The sequence below is a fragment of the Idiotropiscis lumnitzeri genome, chromosome 19, assembly GCF_059441095.1.
Source record: "Idiotropiscis lumnitzeri isolate Australia: NSW breed Sydney's pygmy pipehorse chromosome 19, RoL_Ilum_1.0, whole genome shotgun sequence".
Classification (NCBI taxonomy): Eukaryota; Metazoa; Chordata; class Actinopteri; order Syngnathiformes; family Syngnathidae; genus Idiotropiscis; species Idiotropiscis lumnitzeri.
In genome coordinates, this window is record NC_142409.1 from 4,746,588 (window position 1) to 4,773,581 (window position 26,994).

Consider the following 26,994-nt stretch of genomic DNA (forward strand, 5'->3'; position numbering starts at 1 on the left):
ACTTCTTGAATAACAGAAGGCAGAAGATGACATCTTTTTTTTAATCGAGAAAATATGGATTGGAGAAATCAATACAACAGGAATTACCTTGGTGTGAGTCACGGGAGGAACCAATCAGAATTTGTACATTGAAAGTCATTGTAAATAGGTCGCTAATAATGTTAAAATAATGAGATCAACTGGATCTAAATTGTATGTGGACATCGCTACTTAGGACCACTTCAACCACTGAAAAACATCAAAATTATTAGTTTGGATTTTTCCTCTAAAAATCACAAAACTATTAGTCTTTCTATGACTGACTTAAAGAGAAAGAGAAAGTGAGCAGCTTAAATGCAGTATGTTTTTCTGTAATAAATCAACCAAGATACGCAAACATATTGTTCGTTATATATTAGACTTTAATCCATAAGCATCAGTTTGACTTACTTTTTTCACTAAGGCCACACAGGGGGTATGACAAAACCACTCATCCGAAAATGACGCGTTGGCACCCTCGCTCGTGCTTTGGTGCTCTGAATTTTTCAAAATCTGTCCATCCATCCATCCATTTTCTGGATATCATCAGTAGGGTCGTGCGCTAGCGTGTTGAATTTTTCCAAGTCCAACTATGAAATTTCATCAAGAAGCTCGCAATCCGACATTGACGCTCCCAAAGCGGGATGATTTTTCTTTTTGTTTTTTTTTTGTTTTGTTTTGGGGGTTTTTATTAATGAAACACCTTTACACAAAATGCATATGATTCTCATATCCATGGGGTTGAACTCAATTATTTTCGAAAAACAATCTGATAGAAAAAAGGACAAAAGGCTAAGAACTTGAGACTGAGAGCACAACACCCCATGTGTCACATGCCTGAACTCTCCCACATGCTGAGAGTTGCTTGGATTTATTTTTGTTCTTGTGAGTTTAATGTGCAGATTTTTTCCAGTGAAAACAAGAGCCAAAAAAAGGCAAGTCAAAGAGATATATAACAATAAAGTTATTAAAATGCAGCGTACATTTTCACTGACACACAATTATTGTGTGTAAATACTGAAAGAAATAACATTGTGATACAATATATGATCCTCATTACTTTGTCTACTATACTGGAGTGTAATTTACATGCTTTACATCAGGCGTGGGCAAACTACGGCCAGGGGGCCACATGCGGCCCCTTAAACGTGTCCACCAGGCCTGCCAAACTTGACTTGAAAATGAAATGAATAAACCTTGTAAATGTTTTATTTTCTAAATACTATGGTGCGTCAACGACATATATTTTGTTGTAATGCTTTTATTCACTTTCATTTAAAATTAAATGTATTTTTTTTTCATAGATGAGGTGAGGTTACCAAAACACTCCATCCACGCCGATGACGAATACCGATGCTTACGAATGAATTTTTAAGGGCCTAATTTCCCTGAGGGATAAAAAATCCATGCATGTCCTTATGGAGTTCGGTGTTCACATAACCCCGAGCTACTTCCTTGAGTGTTTTGCCATCAAGAACCAAGATGAAGTTCAACTGGTCGGGATTGATGTTGATCACAGACGACAAAACCACACCTACAAAAAAAAAATTAGACAGTGACGCAAAATGAAAAACAAAACTCTTGGCCAGTGAATCAGCAAGAAATTGGTTAATCAATGTGGACGCTAAATTTTGCTTGTAACAATCCCGTTTACTTTGGTTGTCATTTCCAGCGTTACAGAACAAAACATTGAATGCAACTCGTGCATGTTTTGCAAATACACACAAGCATATTAATATGCAAATTCACCGCACAGTAACGCTTACCATCATCCTCTGACTCGCCATTCGGCCTGGGGACGAATACAGCCTCGGACGGCCAGCAGTTGTCTTCACTCCAAGTCAACATTTGCTTGGTTTCCGTGTCAAATTTCATAATCTACAGAAAAAGATCAGATGAACGTAAATGCCGTTAACCGACAACTGACAACAAAAGCTATGCCTGCTACTGTATTATATGTTGAAAGTAACAGCATAGCAGAGTAGAAAGTTATCTTTTCACCTTTGTTCGCTTGCAGGCTGCAAGCTTGGATAAGAGCGATAAAGTATAATAGTTTGCAGTCTCCAATCAGAATTTGCGATGACCGAGCAATGATATCATTTCGTTTTTGCTACAACGTAAAAACTCATTTGAGGCCTTTTTTTTTTTCTTTGGGCTTCGCCTCTTATGTTCCTCCACATGACAATATTTACAACCACAAACTCAACGTCCAGTTGATAAAGGATCATTTACCACAATTTAGTAATTATGTTATCTGGATTTACGACATTGATAAGATGCTTTCAACACAACTTTGCTGGTATTTGTGGAGTGTTTATCAGATTACATAATTGCGATGAGATACTGGCGGTATTAGATTAAATTGTCTCAAGTCCCCCTTCAAAGGTCCAGGTACCAGGACAATAATCATTTTAGAGGAAAGAACACAATGAATGAACTTGGGTGAAAAGGATGTAGTTTTAAAGTCGGAAGAATAAACAACATCCTGTTGATCCAAACGAGACGAGCGCTTGTGCGTCTTTCCTCTCTCAGACGTCAGAGCAGCGATTTGGGCATAGTCGGAATGAGGGGAAGTTCTTTAAAGTATATTTTCTCTACTACTCAAGCCTAATGCACTTCCTTTCTACCCATTGTTTGTGTTAGCTCTGTGCATAGCTTTGCCAAATGAAGACCACCCATGGGTGCAGTTACCACGGCCAAGTGGGGTTTGCGTTTTGTTTGAACAGCTTCAAAGTCAACATTCACCAGTTTCCCAACCTTGTGGTTTTGTCATTTATGCTACTTGGAGAAACAATGCATTTCCTTACTTTTAAAACTCTGCAGATCCAAAATGACTGGCAAGCCAGAGCAATTGCAATTGTCGTTGCATTTTGTCATTGTAAAACAAAATAAAACCAAAAATGTTACCTCTTTTGCGAGTGCTGATTCCTCAACGCAATTGCCATACACGAAGCGGTGTCTCTTGCTGTTAAAATCGTAATTAATTCGTGGCAGGTCAATCCCTGATGAAGATAAAAATGTGAATGTTAAAGGGGAAGTCAACCCAAATATGTTCTTTACAAGAATAGGTTCTATGCAGACCCACTAGTGGAATCATCATATTCTGAGTAATAATGTGTTTGTGGAACATGCGCAAAGCAGTAAAATCCACCCGTTTTTAGCCATCTCAGGTGGCAGCCATTTTGTCACTTCTGTCGACAGAACATGACATCACAGTTGCTCAGAGCTCAGCTAATGACAAATCATGGCTCAGCTTCAGAAAACACGTGAGTCGTGATTGGTCGTTATCGGAGCCTTGAGCAACTGTGACGTCATTTTCAGTCGATAGAAGTGACAAAATGGCCGCCGTCTGAAATGGCTAAAAACGGGTGGATTTTGCTGCTTAACTCGTATTTCACAAGGACGATATAAATCAGTATGCCATGTTTAGAGTAGTGAAGGCGCATAGACCATTTTATTGCAAAGGATTTTTTTTTAGGTTGCCTTCCCCTTTAATGAACAAATCACAACACAGAGAAGGTTGCTGAGACTGGCGTGACGTTTACCTCCACAGAGCACCTCGGCTTGACATGTGAGTTTGCCTTCTTTCTCTTTCACTGCTGTGGCTGTAGTGCATGTCACTTTCACCAGGTTCTCTCCAATCGCTGCACCCTGCTCACCAAGTACATCTCAGTCTCCCCTTTGGGATCAAAGTGAAATTGCCACTTCTTCTTCTCACCTTGTTTGCTTGGACTGGAAGAGCAAATCTCTTGTAGCTCGGTTTGGAGTAGCTTTCGTTGTGAGAGGCTTTCAGCTGACTCAGATAAAACATCTCATAAAGGCCGTTGTCCTTGTAGGCGATGACATCAAAGATGACGCAACCGTCGACCTCGAAAGCATTCACGTGATGGTAGACGACCATGGCTTCAGTGTAGTACTTCGTCTCTAGCACTTTGCCCGTCTTTCTGTCTATCAGGTGAATCAGAGTCTGAAGGGAATAAAGTGGATTTTTAGGATCTTGAACTTCCAAATGCTCAGTGCGTTTAAATTAAAAGCAGTGCTTACATTTTCTTCTGGATGGAACTTCAGGCAGCTGGCCCAGTTGACTCCCCTCATGTAGGCGGTGGCCATCTTGAGGATGTCCAGTTTGAAGGGTTGCTCAATGAAGATGAAGTAGTTGTCCGTCATGCCAAAGCTGTGGTAGTAGCTCGGCGTCAGAAGGGAACGGCAGGGTACGGAACAGATCACCTCTGCATTCTTCAGAGCGGGGACTTTCTTGTCTTTGTCTGTTTGAGGGGAGGAGGGAGATCTGTGCATAATGTAGACTTTAAAAAGCTTTCTTGAGGTGCAATTTAATCATTTGAATTAACTTTACTACTTCAATTATATATTTGTATAAAAAGGTGTCCTTATTCTGTATCAAAAAAAAAAATCTGTGTTTTGACAAGAACTGGGGGTAGAAATTAAAGGAAAACTTTTTTTTTGTAAAAGTGAATGCACCAAAGTTGGAAAAAGGGATGTAATTTAAAGAACTTAAAAATGAAGAACAGTCGCGGCCAAACGACTTAACTGTAACACACACTTATGCTGCTTCAACATTTTTTTCCAACTTTTTTTTCCTAAACTTATCTGGGCTTGAAGACAGAAATTATCCACAAATTCTCTTGTTGTAGGTTATATTGCATTTTGACCGCTGATAAGGATCCGGCCAGTTGAATTGTAGGGACAAAGTAGAACAGGTCATCATTTACCTTTCTGAGAAACAGCTGGGACTTTGAACAGTAGGTATTTCGTCTTGCCCTTTTCAGCTATACAAGTACCCATGTTGTAGGCGTTGCCCTCCTTGTCATAGTGTGGATGGGACGTAACCAAGTTCACAGGGACAAACTTCATATAGTCCACCTGAGTGGAAACAATGTTTATATTTAATGCACTTAATGAAAACTATATTTTTTATGACCGATGAGCCTACCTTATCCTGAGTTTCCAGAGTGACTGGGTCAATTTTACGAATGTAGTTAGTCTCAGAGGTGGCAAAAAGATCCGGACCGTATTTGATAAAATTGCTGGCGCCGTTGTCAGTGAAGTCAGGCACTGTGTGGTTGAGGAAGGTGATTGCCCTTGAAAGAAAGGAAGAAATATCATACGTGAGAACAAACATTGGAATCTCTTAAGAATGACTTATTCTAGTAGAATCTGAGACAAAAAAAATCCCCGAAGATGAGCAGCCACAAAGTGGGATGAAGAAGTAATGATAGAAAGTTAAAAGAAGTCCACGGACGCAGGAATAGTTAAAAGACGCAAAATATGATGTGGTGCAGTTCTACACTTACATAAGTTAGTTATCGTATGGCATTTTCACCAGAAAATGAAAAAAAAAAAAAACAACAACAACGCTTACTTGACAATGAAGTTTTTACTCGGGTCAGGATAAGCCATTGTTCCCATTTCAGACACAACAATTCGGTTGGACTCCATGTTGGCTTTGTAGGTGTCACTTCTCAGAAACCTGCTTCTGTGAGTCACTTCACCTGAACGACAGTGTGACAACTACATCAAAACAGACTAATAATTAATTTCCCATTGAAAAGGCAAATGTAGTGCAAGGGACCAACCATCCTTGAAGCAAAAGCTGTGCATGATGGACATGCCGTCAAACCAGTGGTTGTAGCTTGTATCCCCGACTGAGAAGATCCCCGGGCCATTGCGTAATAATGTGCCTTGCAACCAGGATGGGATGTTCCCTAAAAATAAAACAATAAAAAAATTATAAAAAATTCCAATAAAGACAAATGCAATGTTTTCTAAAACCTAGCACACAGTGAAAAAATAAAAAGAGAACCTACCTTTAACTTCTGCCTTAAGAGGCTCTGGCCGCTCTGTTGCATTTTTGGAAAAGTCCATGTTGACAGGGAGTGCGAGTGAAGCTGTCAGAGTGAATAGAGCAACATGCAAACCAGTCCTTTTAAAGCTCTTTGCAAGGGGCGGGACAACAGGAAAAGCGTTATCTAATCTCTTTATAATGAGCATAAACACTAATTACATACTACATAAACACTACGTGTGTGTGTGTGTGTATATATATATATATATATATATATTCTTTTTTTATTTTATGTCAAATGTCCAGTTCAGATTATAAAGAAACATTTAATTAATTCGAGTGAAAGTTCATATGAATTAGGCTTAATTCAGGAAATACAATTTCCCTTTTGTTCTTCCAAGTGGCACTCTACTGTTGCTTATGTCACATTAAAACATTCTAAAACAAGTTGGAAAAGGACAAATCATTAAATCGGATATCCTCAGATAAGAATCAGGTTTCTTCCAAATGTGGATAAAATGTTTTGGATATTTGCCAAATGACTGCAATGACTATAGCATAAACTGACAGATTAGATATGGCCTAACATATCATATCAAATAAATAAGTACCTGGAAGAGTTAGAAGGGGCAAGTTGTAAATTCTGTAGCTCAAAATTCTTTTTACGAAGTCGTGCATATCTTAAATGTTTGTGCTTTTGTGTATTTCAGTGGGCCACCACCATAAGCCAAGTCAATAAGGTTTGGCTTTACTCTCCACCATTCATTTTCCGAACTACATATTCCTCACTATGAATGCTTAAAATTTCAAACTGCAAAATTTGTTGGAAAATAGGACATTATTCACAGTTACTGATCTTTATCATTGTTAGATTAAGCCTCTTTGGCACATAAATTGTGAGATGACTCGAGCCAGGCCGTTGTGTCACGATGCCCTCTCCCCAGCTCTGCATCTTCCTATCGATCTGCACCCTTGCACACGTAACAGTTGAAACCAGTTAAGACTATGGCGTCACACATTGTCACATGCGCGAGGCCTCCAAAACCCGCCTGTGTTGGGGTGGCCAAGACAGTGTAAGAATAGGAATCATTTTGGACAGATCAGACCTTCTTCAGTATCTGATAGAATAAGGCTCCACGGTTTATGTCACAATTTTACGGGCATGTAGCTTGGATAGCAGGACAGGGTGAAGGTTTCCGTAGAACGGAATTCCAGGACACCAACAAAGAAACAATGATAGAAATGGTACCGGTTTATTTTTGACCCACTGTAATATTTCTCAACCTGAAAATTGAGCATTGAAAAACTGAGAGCGAAAAAAAAATGCAAAATCATGATAAACCTTTCTCAGCTATTTTCACCATTTTTCACTGGTTTCAAACTTGAAATGTCACACAGTTCATTTCAGTGCTCAACATAGTTTGACACAGTTCGGCCAATCTTAAGTAACAAACTTCATAGAAGTTTGATTTCTAGGAACAGACAATGGACCGGATTACTTTATTACTTTACAGTATCGCAATCAACTATGATGAAACCATTATAGACAAACCAATCCCAACTTGCACACTTGTCATGAAGCAAAAAGAGGTGGCAACTTCATCAATATTTTTTTCCCATGATCGTCATACATCAATTTTCTCAGAATTGTAATTCTAATCAAATTAGTTTACTGTTACCACAACAGATAGCACTGCACAACAATATATTTGAGATGTGGAACTTTTACATGATCCACAATTAACCTTTGCACAAACTTGTGAGTCATATCCAATTTATTAGGTTATATTGAGCAAACAAATTCTAAACGGAATGAGGGAAAACAACATGTAAGATAATCTTGTCGTCTACATGGAAGTCTTCGATAGGGGATAAAGTCTTGGTCTTCATGTTCCATAATCATGAGCTCACATATTGGTTTTAAGATTATGTTAAAGACCCATTTGAGGTTATAGGTCATTACAGTACTGTTATGGTGATAGCCTGCATGTTATGACTAGGGGCTATGTTGGGTATTTTCCAGTGATGGGGCATCTTAATTTTTTTGGGATGGGTATTTCTGAGACTATAAGGGGTACTTTAAAGTCCCAAATTTTCCCCAAAACAAACGAGGGGGCTTGTCATGCGACGCACCTATTGTATAGACTGAGTAACTCTCTCGACCATTGGGCCTGATCCTCTTGGGGCATTTCCGTGTGCATGATAGCGCACATCGGCTTTGAATTGACTGTGAAAAATATATTATGTGAATAGGTTTTTTGGTGATGGTGCAGGAGAAAGCTGGACGAAAGGGTAGCTGTCCGCGATGTCATAGTCTGTCTTATCATTCATGTTATTGCAAGCAAGAAACATCACAGGTTTAGACAACAGACTGCAAAAAAAACAAAAAACGAAAAAACACTGCCCACAGCACACCACTCACATCTCTCTAAACAGCCATGTGATTGACTGAGGCTGACTGGCTCATAAGAAACCATTGCTGTAATCCTTTTGTGTTATTTTTATTTCTTTTGGGGATATGAATGGCTTGAGAGATGCATTTTTTGTGTTAATTTTATTTCTTAGTTTCATTGTTTGCTTGTATGCTGTTCAGAGATACTTTTGGTTTTGATTTGAAGGAGTGTGCTGACCAGTGACATCCCTCCCGTTGCTGTAACATCTTTCAATGATCTGAGCTACTGCTACTGTCAGAGATCCATTCTCCCCATGGGTGCTAGCGTGCACGAGCTGGCGTGCGCCTTGTAGCGCGCCTTGTAGTGTGGCGTGTCCAGTGTAGCAATTAAATACAGAAATAGCACCCTCTACTGGTGCACTTTGATACAGCAGGTCTTTTGGCATTACAAATTCGGTATACACTGGGCACGCAGTATATATATATATACAGTGGAACCTCGGTTCTCGACCATAATCCGTTCCAGAACCCTGTTTGAAAAGCGATTTGTTCAGACACCAAAATCATTTTTCCCATTACAAATATTGTAAATCGTTTTAATCCGTTCCAACACCCTGAATGTTTACCTTTTTAGTATTTTATACATTATTTTATGCATGAAATTGCACATTAAAATGCTGACCAACACATAAAAAGCAATGTATATCTCAGAAAATGTTAAGCAAAATGGCAAAGACACAAATAACATAAACATAAATGTAACCCACGCTAATCGTACGTTCGCGTTATCGTAATCTTCCGTACGAAAGAAACATTTTTAAAAAAGGATAAAGAAAAGAATTGTGAATAGGATTTTTTACCTTTGTGGTGGTCAGCAGAAGGCGCAGGTGGACGGTGGAGAGGGATGGAGGAGGAAGGAAAATTATTGTTTGGAAGGAGAGTCCCCTTCCATAAAAACTTCGGGGAGCTCTTCTGTCTGAGGGGTGCTCTCACGTTCAAATCTCTTTGCTACGGATGACTCGGCTACAGGATGTTCTTTTCTCTTAAAATATCTATCCAATGACACTTGCTTCTGCCTTCTTTTTAGCACTTTTCGGAAGTGGTTCATGACAGTGTCGTTAAAGTCATTGATGACTCTGGTGGCTGCAGCTTTAACGGGGTGGTGGAGTTCGACGAAATTCTGTAACTCGGCCCATTTGCTACACATTTGTTTAATCTCGGACGTCGGGACATCCTTTCTTGCGTCCCCCTCCTCAGAGGACATCTCCTCCTCCAACTTTTTCTTCTGCTCATTCTGAAGGTGGAGGAGTTCTTCTGTGGTGAGCTCGGCTTGATGTTCGTCCAGGAGTTCCTCCACATCATCGTTGTCAATCTCCAAGCCCAAGCTCTTGCCCACAGGCACAATGTCATCAACGAGGTCGGGTTCCTCCTCCTCCTCAACAGGAGCACTCGTGCTGGTCCTTGCAACACCGAAACCCTCGAATTCTCGCTCGGTGACACACTCGAGCAGAATTCATCGTCCGATAGGTCACAGCCTCCTATGCTTTATCGAGGATGTTGATGCAGTGCACGATGTTGAAATGGTGCTTCCAAAAATCGCGCAGGGTCAGTTCGAACTCCGATTTTTGTTCGAACTACGAAGCAAGAATTTCTCGAATTTTTTGTTCGGACTACGATTTCTTCGAACTGTGAGTCGTTCGAAAACCGAGGTTCCACTGTATATATATATATATACGTATATATATATATATATATATAAAATACGAAACATAAATACTAATTAATTTGAAAAAAAATGTCTTTTCAAATATGTTTACTAAACTGAAAACCCTTTTTATTAAATCATTCAAGCATGTCTATACCCCAGTGTGCTTGTATTTGTCAAGCCGGTATTACAACAAGCAGCACGTCAGACAGGAGGGGGACCCAAGTTCTCCAAGTGTTAGGAGTCGCAACATGAGCTAAGGGAGAACCCCTAAAACTCTATGTGAGCCACAGAAATGTGATTACGATGAGTACAAAACATGAAAGAAAAAAGTACAAATACAATAGAGGCAGAAACAACATAATGTTAAAGAAAATCTGTCTAAATATGAGGATGGATAATTCTTAAAGTATAATCTTTGGCAGTGTGTGATGCACAGAATGATCTTTGCAAAGTTAGAATTTTTAATGTAGATCTTCCTTGAATAGTTTAAGATTGTGCACGTGAACTTGGGTAATATTGTTCATGCTGTAGATAAGTGAGGCAACCTTTGATACAACAACATCATCGTTATGAAACCTCTCTTACAGCGCTCAGTACAGGCACGGAGATTTTTATTAATTTCTCAGTGAAAACATTTTCTGAATTTTGATGGTGATCAGACTCATTAGTGGTTGTTAATAGTATGTACTATGTACTATACAACAATGTGAGTAACATTATTGCAACGCTTTCAATGAATACATGATGAGTTCAGTAAATAAGGTGTGGATTTAATTATAAAGTAACTCACATTGTTGTGAAAAATACCATTTACAAAGTTCACCATTAAAAATATTATTTATACTTTATGATTCAAAAATGGAAACCAAAACATGCAAGGTAACAGTCCTTGTTTACAACTTTGCATAAATGGTGATTCTGTACAAAACTATCATGAAGTACTTATCTCCCAAATCTAAAAAGCTTTGCAATCTTATAAATGTGAATACAACTTAGCAAATGTACCGCCATTGCAATGGGTAGTTTATGAAAGAAAGTGCAATTCAAACTCTTATTTTCAACAATAATTAATCACAAATTATTGAATCATTCACTGTCAAAAATGAGTTACACGACGCTGTCATCATTCTAAAGCTTTTGTGAAGAACACAAGACAAGTGCAGAAGAGATCGAAAAAAAAGTTGACAATGCAGTCGAATCATGAGGTGGGAGGAAATTTGTCAGCGCTGTGGCATGTGGCCTAAATGACAGACACACATGAAGAATGTTCATGACAAGCATGCATGCAATGTGTTGGTCACTTTGGAGTGTCCAGCTTCTGAGTGCCTACATGAGTCGACAGCAAGGCTCCTTGCTGGTAGACTGGTCCTCCTCCGGGGCTCGCAGTTTCAACAGAGGAGGATCACCACTGGCAGGTGTGAAGAACACCTGGCTAGGGGGCGCTGCTGTCTCTGTGTTGAGCGTCACCGTGGGGAGCGCCTGCTTTGCCGAAGGACTCGCCACCTCGGACGCAGCGGCAGAGGGGCTCTCCTCTTCTATGGGTGGGGTCAAAGGTGGCGCAGGCGCCGGGTATTTATTGAGCTTGGCTGCCGCCCGCTGCCGTTTCAGGTCAGCCAACGTTTGGTGGGATTTTTCTCGAGTCATACTGTTCGAGTCTTCTTCCTCGTTGAGCCCCGATGCTGGGTTGAGATGGTAGGAGGCGCTACGTTCCATGCGACCTCCCTCACTCCATTGCTCTCCAGGCACAAAGGAGGCCGGAGAAACCGACGTCCCGCCGTTACCGAGGCTTGACACGCTATTGCTGACAGTAGCATCTGGCTCACCTGCATGTGACGAGGTTTCACCTCCAGCCTAGATGGTAAAATGTAAGGAATTAGGAATCAATTCATTGATGTTTGAATGTACTGGCAACGTACGGCTCTGGACCCTCAAACATTGACATCATCAAAAGTCCTGTAATATTTCTTACATTTATTTAGCGATTTTGCCCTCAAAATTTGGTTTATTAAAATTAATACAATTTTACGCATTCATGTCATTCTACCTTTATTCGTTTAATGCAAATAATGCTGCAAAAGGAAAGTGACGTTCCTCACGCGAATGTGAGTGAACCCACAAATTCCATTTTAGAAATAGCTTATACGTAACAATTCAGTTTCAGCGACAAGACAGGTTTTTCTTGAAAATGACGTGCTCACGTGCTGATGGAGCTCATTGTCCGTCAGGCGGTCCTCGTCATCATCTTGTGGTTCGGGCTGACGGCCCCTCTCCTGCCACACCATGGCCTCTTTGTGATGCTCCCGCCTATACAAGCTGGAGCGCTCGTTCACACTGACACGACGCACCACTTTGCTGCCCGGACAAGCGAGAAAGAAGCATTAAATCAAAATCAAGCGTGTTTCCTTCAACATGATCATTTTTTACCCTCTGCTGCCGGTACTAGAAGCTCGTCTTTGCAAGGTGCCCTTGTGACGGTCCTGACTCTTCATGATGGCGTCATGTTTGTGCTTGAGGTCCATTAGTTTGGCTCTGACCTCCTCATCCATGCACACATCTTTAAAAACATCCAGATGTTATTAGTGGCATGAAAAATACATTTAACAACAACAAAACATGCCTAGGGGGGTCTCATCCAGGATGGACTTTGTGTCTAAGCTGGCTTCATGGCCCACCAGCAGCTCCACCATTTGGATCTATGGTGTAAATACAAACGTGATTATTTCCTATTGTTCATTGTGTGGAGTGAGTTCTAGAGATTAAGTTCTAAAATTGCAGTACTCGCCTGTCCCCAGCAGGAGGCAGCATGCAATGGCGTCCACCCGTCACAGTCCTTTACCTCCACCTGAGCCTTGTGCTCCAGCAGCAGCTCGGCAACAGACAGGTACCCATTGGCAGATGCTATATGCAGCTAGAGGACATGTTCAACAAAAAGTGCCACAACAGAATTCACACTGATATAGCAAATATTATCATCAATATAAAAAAAAAAATCATTTCTAAAAAATATGAAAATTGACCGATGGCGCTATAACGGGACAATATTCCCAATTTGGGAATAAAAATCCTCACCAGTGTTGTCCCATTATCATCCTGACTGTTTAAGTCGGCTCCATTGTGAACAAGACTTCGAATGTCAGCAAGCATTGCCGCCTCTTTAGCGCCTCTGCACTCATCTATGCTGGTCTGTGTTATTCCTGCACAAACAGACTTCATCTTTCAAACAAACAGACTTTCCTGCTCAATGGTGATTTTAGCTATGAGTCGAATGTTAAAATAATTTTTGACCCATCTCTCTGACCGTGTTCAGCCATGATCATCTCCAGGAGCTCAAGAGTGGCCTCGTCCTCACAGAGGTCATAGGGCATATTTCCATCCGCATTGACAGCCATCAGGTCCGCCCCACTGTAAGTACCAGACACACAAAAAGGAACAAACATGAATGAGACTGCCATGGGCTGACTCCCAAACTAACTGACAGCTCTTCAACAGTAACAAAACAACAATCAAAACCGGTAGCATAACTTGCATCAGGAGAGAAAGTGTTCTTCGGGTCAACTCACGCCTGAATAAGAAGCTGCACCAGCCCAGTGTGCCCACAGGTGGCAGCAGCATGCAACGGTGTCCAAAGCTCGCTATCACAGGCGTTGACACAGGCACCGGCATCCAGTAGGCACTGCACCACGCCCACAAAGTCATCAATGCAGCACTGGCAGGACAGGACAAATGGACATTTGCACGAAGCAAATTGTAAGTGGAGGCTTCAATGCAGATGGGAAGCATGTCCGTGCATCTAATGCAATAAAGTACATAAAACGTTGCGTGTGAGAACATCAAACATTTTAACGAGGGAAAATCTTTTGCTGCTGCCCACAAACAAGAGAAAACAGGACCATGACCTTGTTCTTGTGGGAATTGTTCAAGAAAGAATGTTCACTGTAAAGTAGAACTGGGGCCAGAAGTCATTGTGTATGTATGACGAAGATAAGCTAAGCATTCGACAAAACAAAGACAAGCAGTGCCAGACAAATACAGAAAAGCAGATAAATAACATTTTTAAATTCACATGCCAATTGTTTCACTGTTCAACCTTTAGATTTTGCTTTTCAAACATGAGTGGGCTGTAACAGTTGTGACAATCCAAATGAACCCGAATCTCCTTAAAAGCTCATTGCACTGTTTTTAGAATGCACATTCACACCGAACCAGCCAGACTGACGGCAAGGTGGGCGTTTACCTGATGAAGGGCAGTCAGTCCGTCTTCATTGACCAGATCAGGGCTCACGCCACTGTTGAGCAGCTCCCTCACTAGATGGTATCCGCAAATATACACAGAAACCTTCCATGAAATGCATTTGTAGAAATCGAGCTTCCATAAATAGACATGCTTGTCAGTGAGCAAGCCAACAATGAACTTAAAGGATTTGTCGCTATTCTTAGCCTTGATCCCACACCTGACAATGGACATTGAAGACAAAGATGGCCTGAGAATTAAAGACGGAGTCAATTATACATGAATGTACACCAAAACCTGATGGATTTAAGTGTCAGGCCTTGCATATAGTGCATAACACAAATAAGTGACGGTCTGCTTTCCCGTCACTGAGTGTTGATTGGCCGATGTTGAGCTTAAAGAAAAATGTGCCATGCTGTTTTGAGGCCTTGACTATAAATATGGAATATGGATTTACTGAAAATATCACATAGCAAAATGTTAGGGTGTTGTTACTGTGTCGTTAAATAATTGCATGTGACCAATGTAAGCACGCGTGTACTTGCCCTCATCCAGATCATTCCGCGCAGCTGCATCCAGAAGGGTGATGGCGCCGGGGAAGGTCACTTTCCTCGCGCGCTTCTTCTTTTCTGCTTTGGCTTTAGAGACGTGTGCCGCATCTTTCTCCATCTGGGCCCATGACTTCAGTTGTTGAGCGCGCCGCCTCTGGGCATGTTTGAGGCGTTCGGTGGCACTCAGACGGCCAATGGTGGACATCTCAGCCAGCAACTTGCTGTGGTCCGCAGCCATAATGCCACAACACGCGCTCAATAATTCTGCTTCCTTTAGTTTAAGTGTAGGGAAAGATGCTTCGAAATAAGTATGTTATGACATCGCATATGTGACGGTGGAGGAGTGGATCCACAAAAACAAAGCAAAAAAAAAAAGTAGAGACCGCTCCTGAACAACTGTGCGTATATCCACTGACCGAAACTTATGTCATGGAATCAGATGACAGAGATCTCCATGGTTGCAGAAAGGAGCAACTGCTATGTCTCTTTCCCATCTTTCAGACTGAAACTTCTATCATGGCAGGAAAAATGAAAAATGTGCCAAAAACCAAAAACAGACAAGCTGAGGGTTGCATCCAATAGTCAGTCCTCCTCTCCATGCCATTGGTGTGATGCTAGTTGGCCAACAATCCACTGTTGAATTCCAGTTTCTCTCTAGGTTAGATCTTCCATTTGAGCTTGTAATCCATATCGGGGGTGTTAATTTTTCCCAGACTTGGGTCCAAAATAAGGGATTATCTCTAAAAATCTTATGTGGATCCAGGTCACCTGCAGTTGATGCATGCGGTGTGATGAAAAAAATCCTTTGGTGGTGACCGGTGATTATTCAAAAGTCACCATACATTGTAGCTGGAGAACGTCCTGGCTGGACTTTGAGGGAACCGCGTTGGATACGGAAGTCTTCAGGCTGCAACTACGGGAAGCGACAGTTCATTTAATTATCATGTTACGGTACAATGTACAAGCAGTTCATTTCTCTTGAGCTCCTCCAAATAACTCCCTCTTCTCCCGCAAGAAACCCGAGACGGTGCGACTCTTGTCATTAATGATTGACACACCTTGCGGCCCAAAACACACTCTTCAGGCGTTGGGCATAAACAAGGTAAGACTTGAGGAGGTGTGAACATATGTGAGGTGGAATGAACCTAGTCTAGGACATGAGACATGGCAACGTCACAGCCTGGCATGCTGCAAGCTCGTTCTCATTAGCGTAACACACACGGAGGGGCAACGTCTGTAGCCTACGCACACACTTGGCTCTTTCTCAGCTAATCATACATTATTCAGACACGGGTCTGTGAGCGTCGAGAGGAAGGTCAACACGAGGCACTCAGTGAGATAGAGAGTGATGGCAAGGGCCTCACCCAAAAGGGTCTGCTACTGAATTAAAAAAAAAAAAAAAAGCAGCCTTGGCACGACACAAACACTTGTCATTTTTTTCCCCTTTGAGAGAACATTGTCATACTATTTTAAGGATGGCTACGCGCTCGCCATTCGTTTGTACAATGTAAGGATTTCCTTAGATTGAGTCAACAGCTTAACATGCCATCCTTGACAGCAAAAACACAAACCCCCAATTTGGTTTCCACTTATAATGTTTGTGCTCTTTGTACAGGTACTGTCAGCGTGAAAAGGAGACTTGTCAGACTGAGAGGGAAATGAAAAACAACATAATATGTGTCATTTGAAAGGAGATTTAAACGGATGAAAAGTTTGGAGAAACAAGGAAAATCCCCACAGGAACGTCAACTGCGGTATTAGGGGTTTAATTCCAGACGCAATTTGTACGTTTTAAAACCATTGATTGGCCCTCGGAAAAAAAAAATATATATATCAAATGCGATGGAAGATGTGCGTCAGGCTGGTGAAAAATAATTTAAAAAATAAATAAATAAAAAAGACTGAAGTGACTATAAAGAGCAAACAAACTGAAGTCAGCCAAGGAACTCAAGCATTTCTCTGATAAGAGACTAATTACTCTTGCCTGAGGCATAAGTGTTGTATTTGATACCGTCGAAGCCCACTGCAGCTGATCATACGCGTGATATGCGGGTACATTAGACGACATCTCAATGTTGAGGTTTGATGGGTCACTGCTCGCTTTCAATAGGCGCCGACAGAAATTAGTCCTATTTATTACATTCAAAGGTGTTGAATTGTACACATTTTACAGTCTGGCCGACTTTACAACAAACAAGCATATTCCAAGTGAGTTTGATTCATTTCACATACTTTTAGATTTTACGAGTACAGTCAAATAAATTACGGAGTATTGTTTGCTTTTGATGTACGAAAAAATATATAATTGAATTAAGAATTAAGAGACTAACCCTGCATTGCCGTTTACCTTCGTAGAAGAATGGAGGTTTTGCTTGGACAAACTAAGGTCCCATACGCGTAAGAAAAATGTTTTTTAACTGGGAGGCAACTGGCCTTGTGACTTTTTGCACTGATGTGATAAAAGGGGAAGTGATAAATCACTGATATTGTACAAACTGGCTGTGGAGAATGCGATACGCATCCACACACGGAGAAATATGAACAAATATTCAGTGCCTGCTCAAATATTGCCGCGTCAATCTGACATTTGTGGACTTTTTCCACCTCATGACTTAACAGGAAGGGCTGTCTAGAGCTGCTCTGGAACATACGCTTTCATTCAACGAGGGCCATGAATAGAGCACTATGAACACGCTGCTGAAGTGGTCATCAGGAGGGCGGGAGCAAAAGTCGCAGGAACAAAGCCCTGCTTAAATCCCGCGTTGGCTCAGGCTTTAAATGTGGCAACATTTGGGAGTAGGCAGGTGTTTTAATTATGGCGTGTCACGGTCATTGTGCAGCCGAGCTGTTTGATGAAACAAAGCTGAGTTCAGTGCGGATGATTCTTGAATGACCCTCTGGCGGACGCCAAGTGAGCTAATCTGCTTAACAAATAATCGCACACCATGTTTGTGAGAGTCGGCAGCATGGGATAAAGGTTTCGCTAATGTCATCGGAAATGTTTTAAAAGATATATTAGAGAAACGCGACAGGGCATCTGTAAAGCTGAAATTTATGATAAAGTTGGACAGAAACTATTGCGAGAATTGATTATTTTTCTCGGTATAGAAAAGCTTCGGAATGTACTAATACTGAGCAATAAATGTTTTCATTGCGTGATTTGAGCTCATTTTTTAGGAGTATTTTTTCACAGTTTCATTTGTACATGAAAAGAACTCATGGCTCACAAACAAAAATATCACAAAATGTATGAATACTGAAATAATTATTGCATCAAAAATGATTGCCAAAGTGATGAGAAGAAAACTGGTCAGGTAAGCACTGAAGAAGCTGCAGAAATTTCTGGCAAGTATACGTATTTTACTGTGTTGTAATTTATATCTATGACATTTCAGAAAAAAAATCCACCTTTTGCTGAACCAAACCCTTAAATAATTCATAGATATTACTTAATATGTTACTAGATCATTGTACATTACATTATTATCATTTTGTCATTATATTAGCATTATTGTTCTGAACAAATTATTTGCCGGGAAAAAAATTAGGGCAGATTTCAGCACAGAAAAAAAAGCTACAAACATTTACTTGCATCTTCGATTTAAGAAATTTGTTGACCAATGTAAATTAATATACCGTATATAGGTTGATTCTGTATTATCATAGATAAAATGTACGTGTAAAATCATCCTCCATTCCTGATACTCTGTTCAGTTAAAAAAAAAACTACCTCGATATGATGACGAAACTACATTTTGCAACCCTGATATCTTAAACCTTCAATAAAAACTAGATACAAATAGATAAAATAGAGTTCATGTGAAATGAAAATGCACCAGGTACACTTTCGTCATATGACCAAAGTAGAGCAAGGTCCACTAACTTCAATACAATGTTGAAATGTCACCTGACCTTTACTCGATTTCCTCCAAGGTCTGATACCATAAACACTGCGTCTGTGTTCCTGTGTGCGTGCCTGCCAGCTAAAGTCTGCCGGCTAATCTTCATTTCATTTGTATACTGGCGGAATAGGCAAATGTTTGATTGTATGTACTGAACATACCTGACCAAGAATGGGGAGTGTATATATGAGTGCGAGCTTGTAGGGCTGGATTGACAAGAATGCAAACATTGATTATATTTAATATAGAGAGACACACCCAATTCAAACAGAACTACATGAAGCTTATATGAACCCTGAGGCCAAATATTCACCTCTGTGATCGAGGCTGCAAAGGAGAGATGCTTTTAGATTATTTTTCATCCAGCTTCCTCCAAGCAACAATTCCTCGACGGTTAAGATGACTATTTAATATTATAACAACGTATGATTATTGTGTTATCCATTATTATAATGTATCAGTATGGTGCGATTTTAAGGTTTTTTTTTTAATAATAGACGCATAACCAACTATATTTATAGCGCAATTAATTAGTTTTACTGTCCATGGTGATCATCATACAAGTAAAATAAACTATTGTCATGATAAATTGATCTTTATGATGGATTAACATTCGTACCGTTAGTGCATATATAACCGGATACAAGTTTAAGCAATCACTCCATGTAACGGAGGGAAGTAGCGGAAGAGCCCAGCTAGCCTCAACAGGTGCTCATCGGACAGGTAAAAGTTGGCGCTTCGTTCAACTTTCTCTACTTCTTTAATCCAACCACATCGCCAGTGTGTAAAACCAACGGCCAATGTGGATTCTGTGGTTTCCCTTGCCAATTTTAAACGACTCGCTCAATGTCGCCAATGTCGCCTTTCCTTATTCTTCTACCTTGTTAGCATCCGCGAGACGCTTTACTTCTCAGCAGCATGGTCGCGCCTGAAGGTAGCAGGGTCGTAGTTGCATAAACGGTATAATCTCTGCGTACGGTATATTCGATAAAAGTAAAACGTTTCTTACCTGTGCTGGTGACCGTGTGTGTGGAGAACCGCTCCTGCGCGAGGTTCCGTGTAATATAGTCAGCTGCTGCAACTGCCACGGCCAGCCCCTCCAGGGAAATGCTTCACCATAACAACCACTTGGAAATTCTCCTCCTGCTGACCGTCTCCACTAGAGGACGCTAAAGCTGCACAGAATAATAATAATAATAATAATAATAATAATAATAATAATAATAATAATAATACCCCGCGACCCTCGTGACGATAAGCGTCTTAGATAATGGTTGAATAATAATAATAATAATAATAATAATAATCATCATCATCATCATCATCATCATACGACTACCCCGCGACCCTCGTGACGATAAGCGTCTTAGATAATGGCTGAATAATAATAATAATAATAATAATAATGTGAATCTCAACAGTGTGCGTCTAGATTCCGTACCGAGGGCACAACATCAACACCGTTAAAGCTGAAACAAAAACAAAAATCAAACTTAGCATAGAGCAACAGCGTTATCATTTGGTAAAATTCAGTACTACAACATCTTGACTTCATTTAAACAAAACATTTAGACCCTTAAAGGGCCTGAACCATCCTATTTTAAGATTTCCACAGTCAACTGTAGGCTTAATTATAGTGATTAAGTGTAACAAGTGAAGTAGTATAAACTGTGTGTGCGTGTGTGTAACAGCGTGTAAAAAATATAGATATATACTATTTATTTATTTTTTTAAGACAACTTCACACCAATTCAGTTGTTGCGGGATCGGAGTGCTTGGAATTTAGATTCCCGGAAGTTGTCACTGACAGCATTTCTCCTACTGACCAAGCGATGGCGATATGCACTGTGATGCTCAAGCCTAATTCCACAAATTCTAATTATAATTGGAGAAAATGGTTGGGATCCTTCTGATAAATCAATTAATAAATAAATACATGAATTAACAATAATCAATCACCGATCTGCGGACCGCAGTATGGTAATAAACAAGTTACCTCATATTAGATGCACACAAAGTATGAATGTATGTATGTATGTATGTATGTATTAATTTATTTACAATAAATGTGTTTGTTTATTTATTTTTCTAGTGGAGAATATGTGACCAAAATGTATGTTATCTCCCATGCATGGTAGACCCACGCCACAATGTCGCCATCTGCTGGTCAGTAGGAGAAATGTTGTCTGTGACAACTTGACCTCGGTTTGTTTTTTTCTTTTTTTTTTTTTGCACAGAATCGGAAGTTGTAAAACGAATAGTTGTCCGTTATTTATTTTTTGTGAGGAAAAGTTAAAAAAAAAACCATGACTTTTTTTACTTCCCGTTTTTTATTTTATTTGTTTTATTTTAATTTTGTAGAATATTGAATGATGACATGCCCTCCCCTCTATCCCATTCATATGATTTGCTATTCTTGCCCTGCATAGCTCGCTAATCCAGACCAAACCTGTTAGGCGACACTCCAGCGCACAGGAAAAGATATATAGTGTTTGTATTTAAATCTCTGAGCACTTTATGCATGCAAATTGCTTCCATACGTTGTGCGTAGTGATCGAATGTGGGGGTTGCCTACACGTGTTTGATTTCAAGTTTACACAAAATGTTGTGGATCAAATCCATTACATGAGTATCGAATGCATGTTGTGTTTGTTATAACGCTGCAGCTACTGAGTTGAAACCACTAGATGGAGACACACCTTTTTTTTGTCTGGGCAAGGATTCGGAGAACTAAATCACCAGCAAATCGCTGCAGATGAAGGTTGAGAAAGTAATTTTAAAAAATTGAAAGGGACTGTGAAATTTAGAAGTAAATTAAAAAAAAAATGGCAAATATTCTTTAAGAGAGCTAAAGTTGGGCTAGTATAAGAATATTTGACCTAAGTAACAACATGCCAAATGTTGGTAATTTAATTATTATTATTATTATTATTAGTATTATTATCGTGGGGCTGTTAAGTTAAATATACGATTTGTTTTAAGTAAAAAAGTCAATTCCCATAATTTGTATGTATTGTCTATAGTATTTGCATTTTAAGGGATATAAAGTGACACTTTTCAAAAGTGGAGATTGTCCGTGTTTTCTATATGATTTAGAAATGCTTGAATAAAATAAACCCTTACAAAAAATTTACGGAATATAAAGCCGTTCCAATTGCCATTTAAACGATGTAATGGGGGCCGGTGCTAGAAATATAATGTCAACCATTTTTTAATGTAGTTTGGTAATTTTGCACAGTGGCGTGTAACCATGAATATTTGGATAGCCAATTTCCAAAAAGGGTAGTAGATGTTTACTTTCTTCTGTTTCTTAACAGCCTCAAATATTACCTGCTCATTAGTAAATCCATTGATCATAATAAAAACGGATAACACCGCTCAGCGTGTGAACTAGTGTAGGAAATGATAGTTTTGTTGATTCATTGCTTTCCCAAGGGGAATATTTTGCAAACAAGTACAAGACTCTACTTGTCCAAGGTGTGAAGGTCCTGCCCATCTAGGACACTTCACAGCTTGTCAGCCGCTGCACAAAACCCACAAATGGTGTTGAATGGCCCCCGAATCTCCTCACATGCTAAGCAGCTCTTCTTTTTGGAGGAGGATACTGTTGGTCGTCAACTTGCCAACGGGGTTTCTCCTAATCCAACTTGTTTTCACTGTCTTGCTGGGAAGCAAGAGCTGGCATATTAGCACTACGTTAATTGGAACAAAAGATGTGCATTCCCGAAACTCTCCCCTTTCTGGGTTGAATGACAAGCTGCAAAGTCCCCCGAGAAGTCCAACTGTGAGCAACATCTCTGGAACATTAAGCCTTGTAGTTATGCATGTCTGTTTTCGTTTTTTTTTTTTTAATTTAGCATATCATGATCTATTTAAAATAATTGAATGAGTGATAATTCTAGGTGGTTTTAAAACGTTATTAATTTACTAATATTTTGTAGTATGTAAACCTTCCTTTTGTATATTGCCTGGAAGAAATTGTTGATTGCATGTAAGCCTCAATCGAAATAACCCCTTGTAACCCAGCCCCCTTATTACCCCTCCTTTACAGAGTCCGCAGTATCACCTAATTCTGATCAATGATTGTAGTTTATCACTGATAAGTATGAATACGCCCCCTTTTAAATATTTTATCTTCATGATTTTAGTATCTTCCCTGGCAAAACGCAAAAAAAACGGTCGTGCGTAAATCTTTCCTATACGCACCTTCTCCGGAGCAAACTCCGCATCACTGTGATAAATTGATAGTATCATAAAGGTAATTTACAGGTTTACCGTCGTACCCACTAGTCGCCCCCCCCCCAGCCCCCCCGCGGCGATCAGTCATCCTGCTCTCAGATAACGCGCCATTCTCTTCTCGATTACGCAGCGGGATTTACATGAAACTGTTAATTGTTTGCTCTTCAAATAGTCAGCCTGGAGCCAGCAGTCTGCCACAAGTTAAGGACCGACTCTTTGACCGCCCTCCCCCAACCCCAACTCTCTCTCTCTCTCTCTCTCTCTTTACCTCTCCGTGCTCCTGTCCAAACGTGCTTGACCCATCAGCATGACAAAGCACTGGCCGGGGCACAGCCTCATGGCACCACCCGCTCTCTCCCACCTCGGAGACCATCAGCTCGACTTGAGCTGGGATCCGCGGCAAAGTTGTCCGCCCGGCCACTTAGCGCGGAGCTCCACAATCCGGCACTGGAGCAACCAGCATTCGGCTCAGATGGTCCCGCAGCACCCGCCACCGAGTTTCGGGAAGCGCGCAGTAGCGCACCCACAGCAGCACGCCAGCAGCGCATTCATGGAGAAACTCGTAGCTCCAGAACCATCGTACGAGAACACTCACGATGCCGACCCCAAATTAGAAGCTGCTCCCCGGGATACGTGGAGCGGTGACCGGGAGACGACGGGGGCAAGAGGCGGCAAGAAGAAGAATTATCAGCGGTACCCCAAACCACCATACTCGTACCTTGCAATGATTGCCATGGTGATTCAACGCTCTCCAGAGAAGAAGCTGACTTTATCTGAGGTAATATAAAACATACATGTGTTTAAATGGAAATGCACGCTACGTCGCTTTGGGTATGTTTTACGCACGGGTCTGTTTGACTTTGGCACGCAATTAACTCAGATGACACTTATTAAAGCGGACATTTCTACTATAAACGTAGTGTCAATATTAGACAGAAAACAGCTAAGCTTGTTGACACTTGAGTGACTCCCAGCCATGCCATTATTGGGTTTGCTGTGATAAGCTTGCACTGCAGAGAAACCAGATGCTGATATGCATCACGAGCATGATTAGATACAGTACAGTACATACTTCTCAACATGCATCTAAAAAAAAGGAAATTTAAATGAAAATATTTGCGAATCAATGGCAAAAAATTGTCAACATTGTTGTCGCATCTCAAACTTGAAAAGTGATTTATCTTTTGTTGGTTTGGTTTCAGATTCTGAAGGAGATCAGCACGCTCTTCCCATTTTTTAAGGGGAATTATAAAGGCTGGAGGGATTCGGTGCGACACAACCTGTCTTCATATGACTGTTTTGTTAAGGTTTGTATGGTAACACACTGGCCGTGAAAAGACGTTCAGTGAATATACATTCATCTTATTGCATTGCAAATGCAAACCATTTAGATAAGATGCATAAAGTTGTCTAACGCAGTTTGCAGTGTACACTCCAATAAGTTTTTTTTTTTTTAATTAACTGAATTTGACATGCCATTTTTATAAGTGTACACTGCACAGCACACCACCACAAATTACAAATCACACATAGCTGAATGTTTACTGCCGTTTATCTTCATGTAACTAGCGAAATGTCTAGTGAGCATACATAGAGCTGAGCCCAAAATTATCGGGGGAAAAAAAATTGGGAGTTACAACTGATTTGTTAGTTGCGTTGAGTGACCTTTGACCTAAATCTAGTCCCTATTCCAAAATAATTCAAACCCTTTCTCAAAACTCTCAAAACTGTATAGTTGAGTCAAGCGATGCATAGATTAAGCTTGAAATGATTATGCTACAGTAATTGTTTTTCATTTTTTCTAACTTGCCAGATATTGTATACTGCATCCATCCATCCCTATTTTTGTACCGATTATCCTCAGTAAGGTTTTGGGCGTGCTGTGTATATTTTTAAAATGAAAAAAAAAAGGACAAACCATGACAAATATTTTTATATAACTGCATGAATAGTTTTGGGGCAAAACTGCATATGCAGCGCTTCCATTTGCAAAATTCTACTTCTTGCGACAAGTATGCTCTGATGGTCTTTTGGGTGAAACCTTAAACCAGTTTAAAGCCTCTATCCGTGGTTAAAATGAGTAAATGTGAAAGCGGGTCAGCACAATGGGGCTGTCAGGTCTGAATATTCATTTTCCATTCATACTTCCACCCGCAGGTGTTAAAAGATCCGAGCAAGCCTCAGGGCAAAGGTAACTTCTGGGCCGTGGAGCTGAGCTGCGTTCCTTTAGAGCTCTTAAAGAGGCAGAACACGGCCGTGTCCCGCCAGGATGAGACTATCTTTGCTCAGGATCTGGCCCCTTACATCCTGCAGGGACACAAGCCAGAATTTGAGCCACCGCCGCCGCCGCCCAGCGACCCAGCAACCACCCTCCCCCCTGCGCGGCCCAGGACCCGCTCCCCACCACAAGAGGACTTGTTCCGACCCAAGCTGGACTCATCCTTCGCTATTGACTCTTTGCTCCACAGCCTTCGTCCCAATAGTGGTTCAGGAGTTCTGGATGTGGGCATGCGAGACTGTTGGGGTGAGATGGAGCGTCCCCAGTTATCGCCCCCTCCGCGTCCCCGTTACGCCTCCTCCACCCGCAGTGTTTCCGCCAGCTCAGCGAGCCCAGCTTCCACCTCCTCTTCTTCCTCAGAGGAAGACTGGAAGGGGGTATCCCTTCATGGAAAGCGTCTCCCTCCTGATGGTCAGACAGGATCAGGCGGTTATGAGGATTATAAACCTCCACTACATAAATCAGCGCGACGGGATGTTATTGCAGCCCCTTGGGAGCTGCCCACCTCCTATGCCAAATACGCCCCACCCAATGCTGTGGCCCCGCCAAGCATGCGCTTCAACAGCGGGTCTCTAATGCCCCTACACGGTGGACTTCCCCTTTACGGCTATGGCAGCTCTCACGTGACGCCAAGTCACTTTCTGAGCCACACTTACTGGCCCATCCTCCCCAGCGGACGGGTTTCCGTCCAACCCCCGCCTCTCATCATGGACTTGGACAACATGCTGCAGTCCGTGCCACCAAATAAGAGCGTGTTTGACGCACTAATGCCACCCAATCAAAACTCGCATCACCAAGCCGCCAGTCATTACACCCTGCAGAATGCATCGTCCCTAAACCGATACTCTCAGTATTGACACCTTGGAGCTATTGACTCTTTTAAACCGTCACTTTATTGCATGCAAACCACTGTGACATTTCGGTTTTATGTAAATGGTGCAAAAACTTGAACTCATCATTGAAGAAACTACCTCAATTTGTACAACCAAACATATCTACCTCACTCCTACAAGGAGAATAATTTGCATATCCTGACAAACAGTTTATCACTGCACTGCTGGCCTTGCTTGTTTTTTTGTTAGTTTTTTTTTCTCAAAAGATAATCTTTATCGGAGCGCTGAATGTGTTTTTTTTACTGAATTTTACGGTTGTTTGAAAGGAAGTGGGCAGTAAATGGTGCATATAATAAAACCTTATGGCGTTACAAACTCATTACATTAAATTTATCTTGCTTTAATCGTGCGATGAAGGCGCAGAAGGGTATGATACATTACAGACATCCACGCCGTATATTCACAGATCAATCATTCTTATTGTTTGTAGCGGTTGTAATGTCCCTTTAAATAACGCTCAGGTTTTGCCTTTTGTTTTTCTTTTAACTGTTGGACGACTACCTCGTGTTTTCATTCTGTTGACAATGTGGAACTTGCACTGTGGGTTAATTTGCACTCTTTTGAAGTCATGTGATCGTCTATCAAAACAAACTCTATAAAAGGTCTATCCGTGTCGATAGGTGATGTTTTTTTTCTTCTTCTTTTAAATATATCATCCTTTAGCCTCAAGGTTGGAGTTGAACTGTGTAAATATTAAAGGATGTCACGGTGCTGAACAGGGTCGGAAATAAATGTGGTTTTAGTCCAGTTGTTTTGTTCAGTGTTGTTGGAAAATATGAACTTATTCCTGCCCATTTTAATTTAAAACCTTAAAATTATAATAAATGTGCTCTATTAATTGTAGTTTTCATGTAATATGTGTCAAATAACTGAAGTGATGCGTTATCATCCGAGATTTAAACTAAGTTACTTTTCTTGCTAGAGATTTTTTATTTTATAAATCGTTAAAATAACATAATAATTATATTATATTATTCAA

General features: G+C 40.7%; 3 protein-coding genes across 4 annotated transcripts; 1 reads left to right on the forward strand and 2 right to left on the reverse strand.

Moving 5' to 3' along the window:
* Nucleotides 1–838: 838 nt before the first annotated feature.
* Nucleotides 839–5,920, reverse strand: bco1 (beta-carotene oxygenase 1). Its single transcript, XM_088283028.1, has 11 exons — nt 5,844–5,920; nt 5,613–5,741; nt 5,399–5,528; nt 4,970–5,117; nt 4,749–4,899; nt 4,063–4,283; nt 3,737–3,985; nt 3,564–3,669; nt 2,926–3,020; nt 1,785–1,896; nt 839–1,552 (listed from the first exon to the last, which is right to left on the reverse strand). Exons 1-11 carry the CDS (start codon nt 5,899–5,901, stop codon nt 1,398–1,400), a joined length of 1,554 nt encoding a protein of 517 aa, XP_088139154.1. The 5' UTR covers nt 5,902–5,920; the 3' UTR covers nt 839–1,397.
* Nucleotides 5,921–10,670: 4,750 nt separating this feature from the next.
* ppp1r16a (protein phosphatase 1, regulatory subunit 16A) lies at nt 10,671–15,000 on the reverse strand. The gene is made up of 10 exons (XM_088283429.1): nt 14,698–15,000; nt 14,156–14,226; nt 13,482–13,627; nt 13,220–13,323; nt 12,991–13,115; nt 12,704–12,829; nt 12,539–12,614; nt 12,346–12,475; nt 12,120–12,273; nt 10,671–11,772 (listed from the first exon to the last, which is right to left on the reverse strand). Exons 1-10 carry the CDS (start codon nt 14,939–14,941, stop codon nt 11,248–11,250), a joined length of 1,701 nt encoding a protein of 566 aa, XP_088139555.1. The 5' UTR covers nt 14,942–15,000; the 3' UTR covers nt 10,671–11,247.
* Nucleotides 15,001–19,264: 4,264 nt separating this feature from the next.
* On the forward strand, nt 19,265–26,747 carry foxh1 (forkhead box H1). Of its 2 annotated transcripts, none has more exons than XM_088283428.1 (4): nt 19,265–19,328; nt 23,151–23,622; nt 24,047–24,151; nt 25,002–26,747. In XM_088283428.1, the coding sequence occupies exons 2-4, from the start codon at nt 23,152–23,154 to the stop codon at nt 25,977–25,979; spliced, it is 1,554 nt and encodes a 517-aa protein (XP_088139554.1). In that variant the 5' UTR covers nt 19,265–19,328; nt 23,151; the 3' UTR covers nt 25,980–26,747. The 2 variants fall into 2 exon arrangements, with proteins under 2 accessions (XP_088139554.1, XP_088139553.1); XM_088283427.1 differs by having other exon boundaries at nt 19,276–19,328; nt 23,017–23,622.
* The last annotated feature ends 247 nt before the right edge of the window (nt 26,748–26,994 follow it).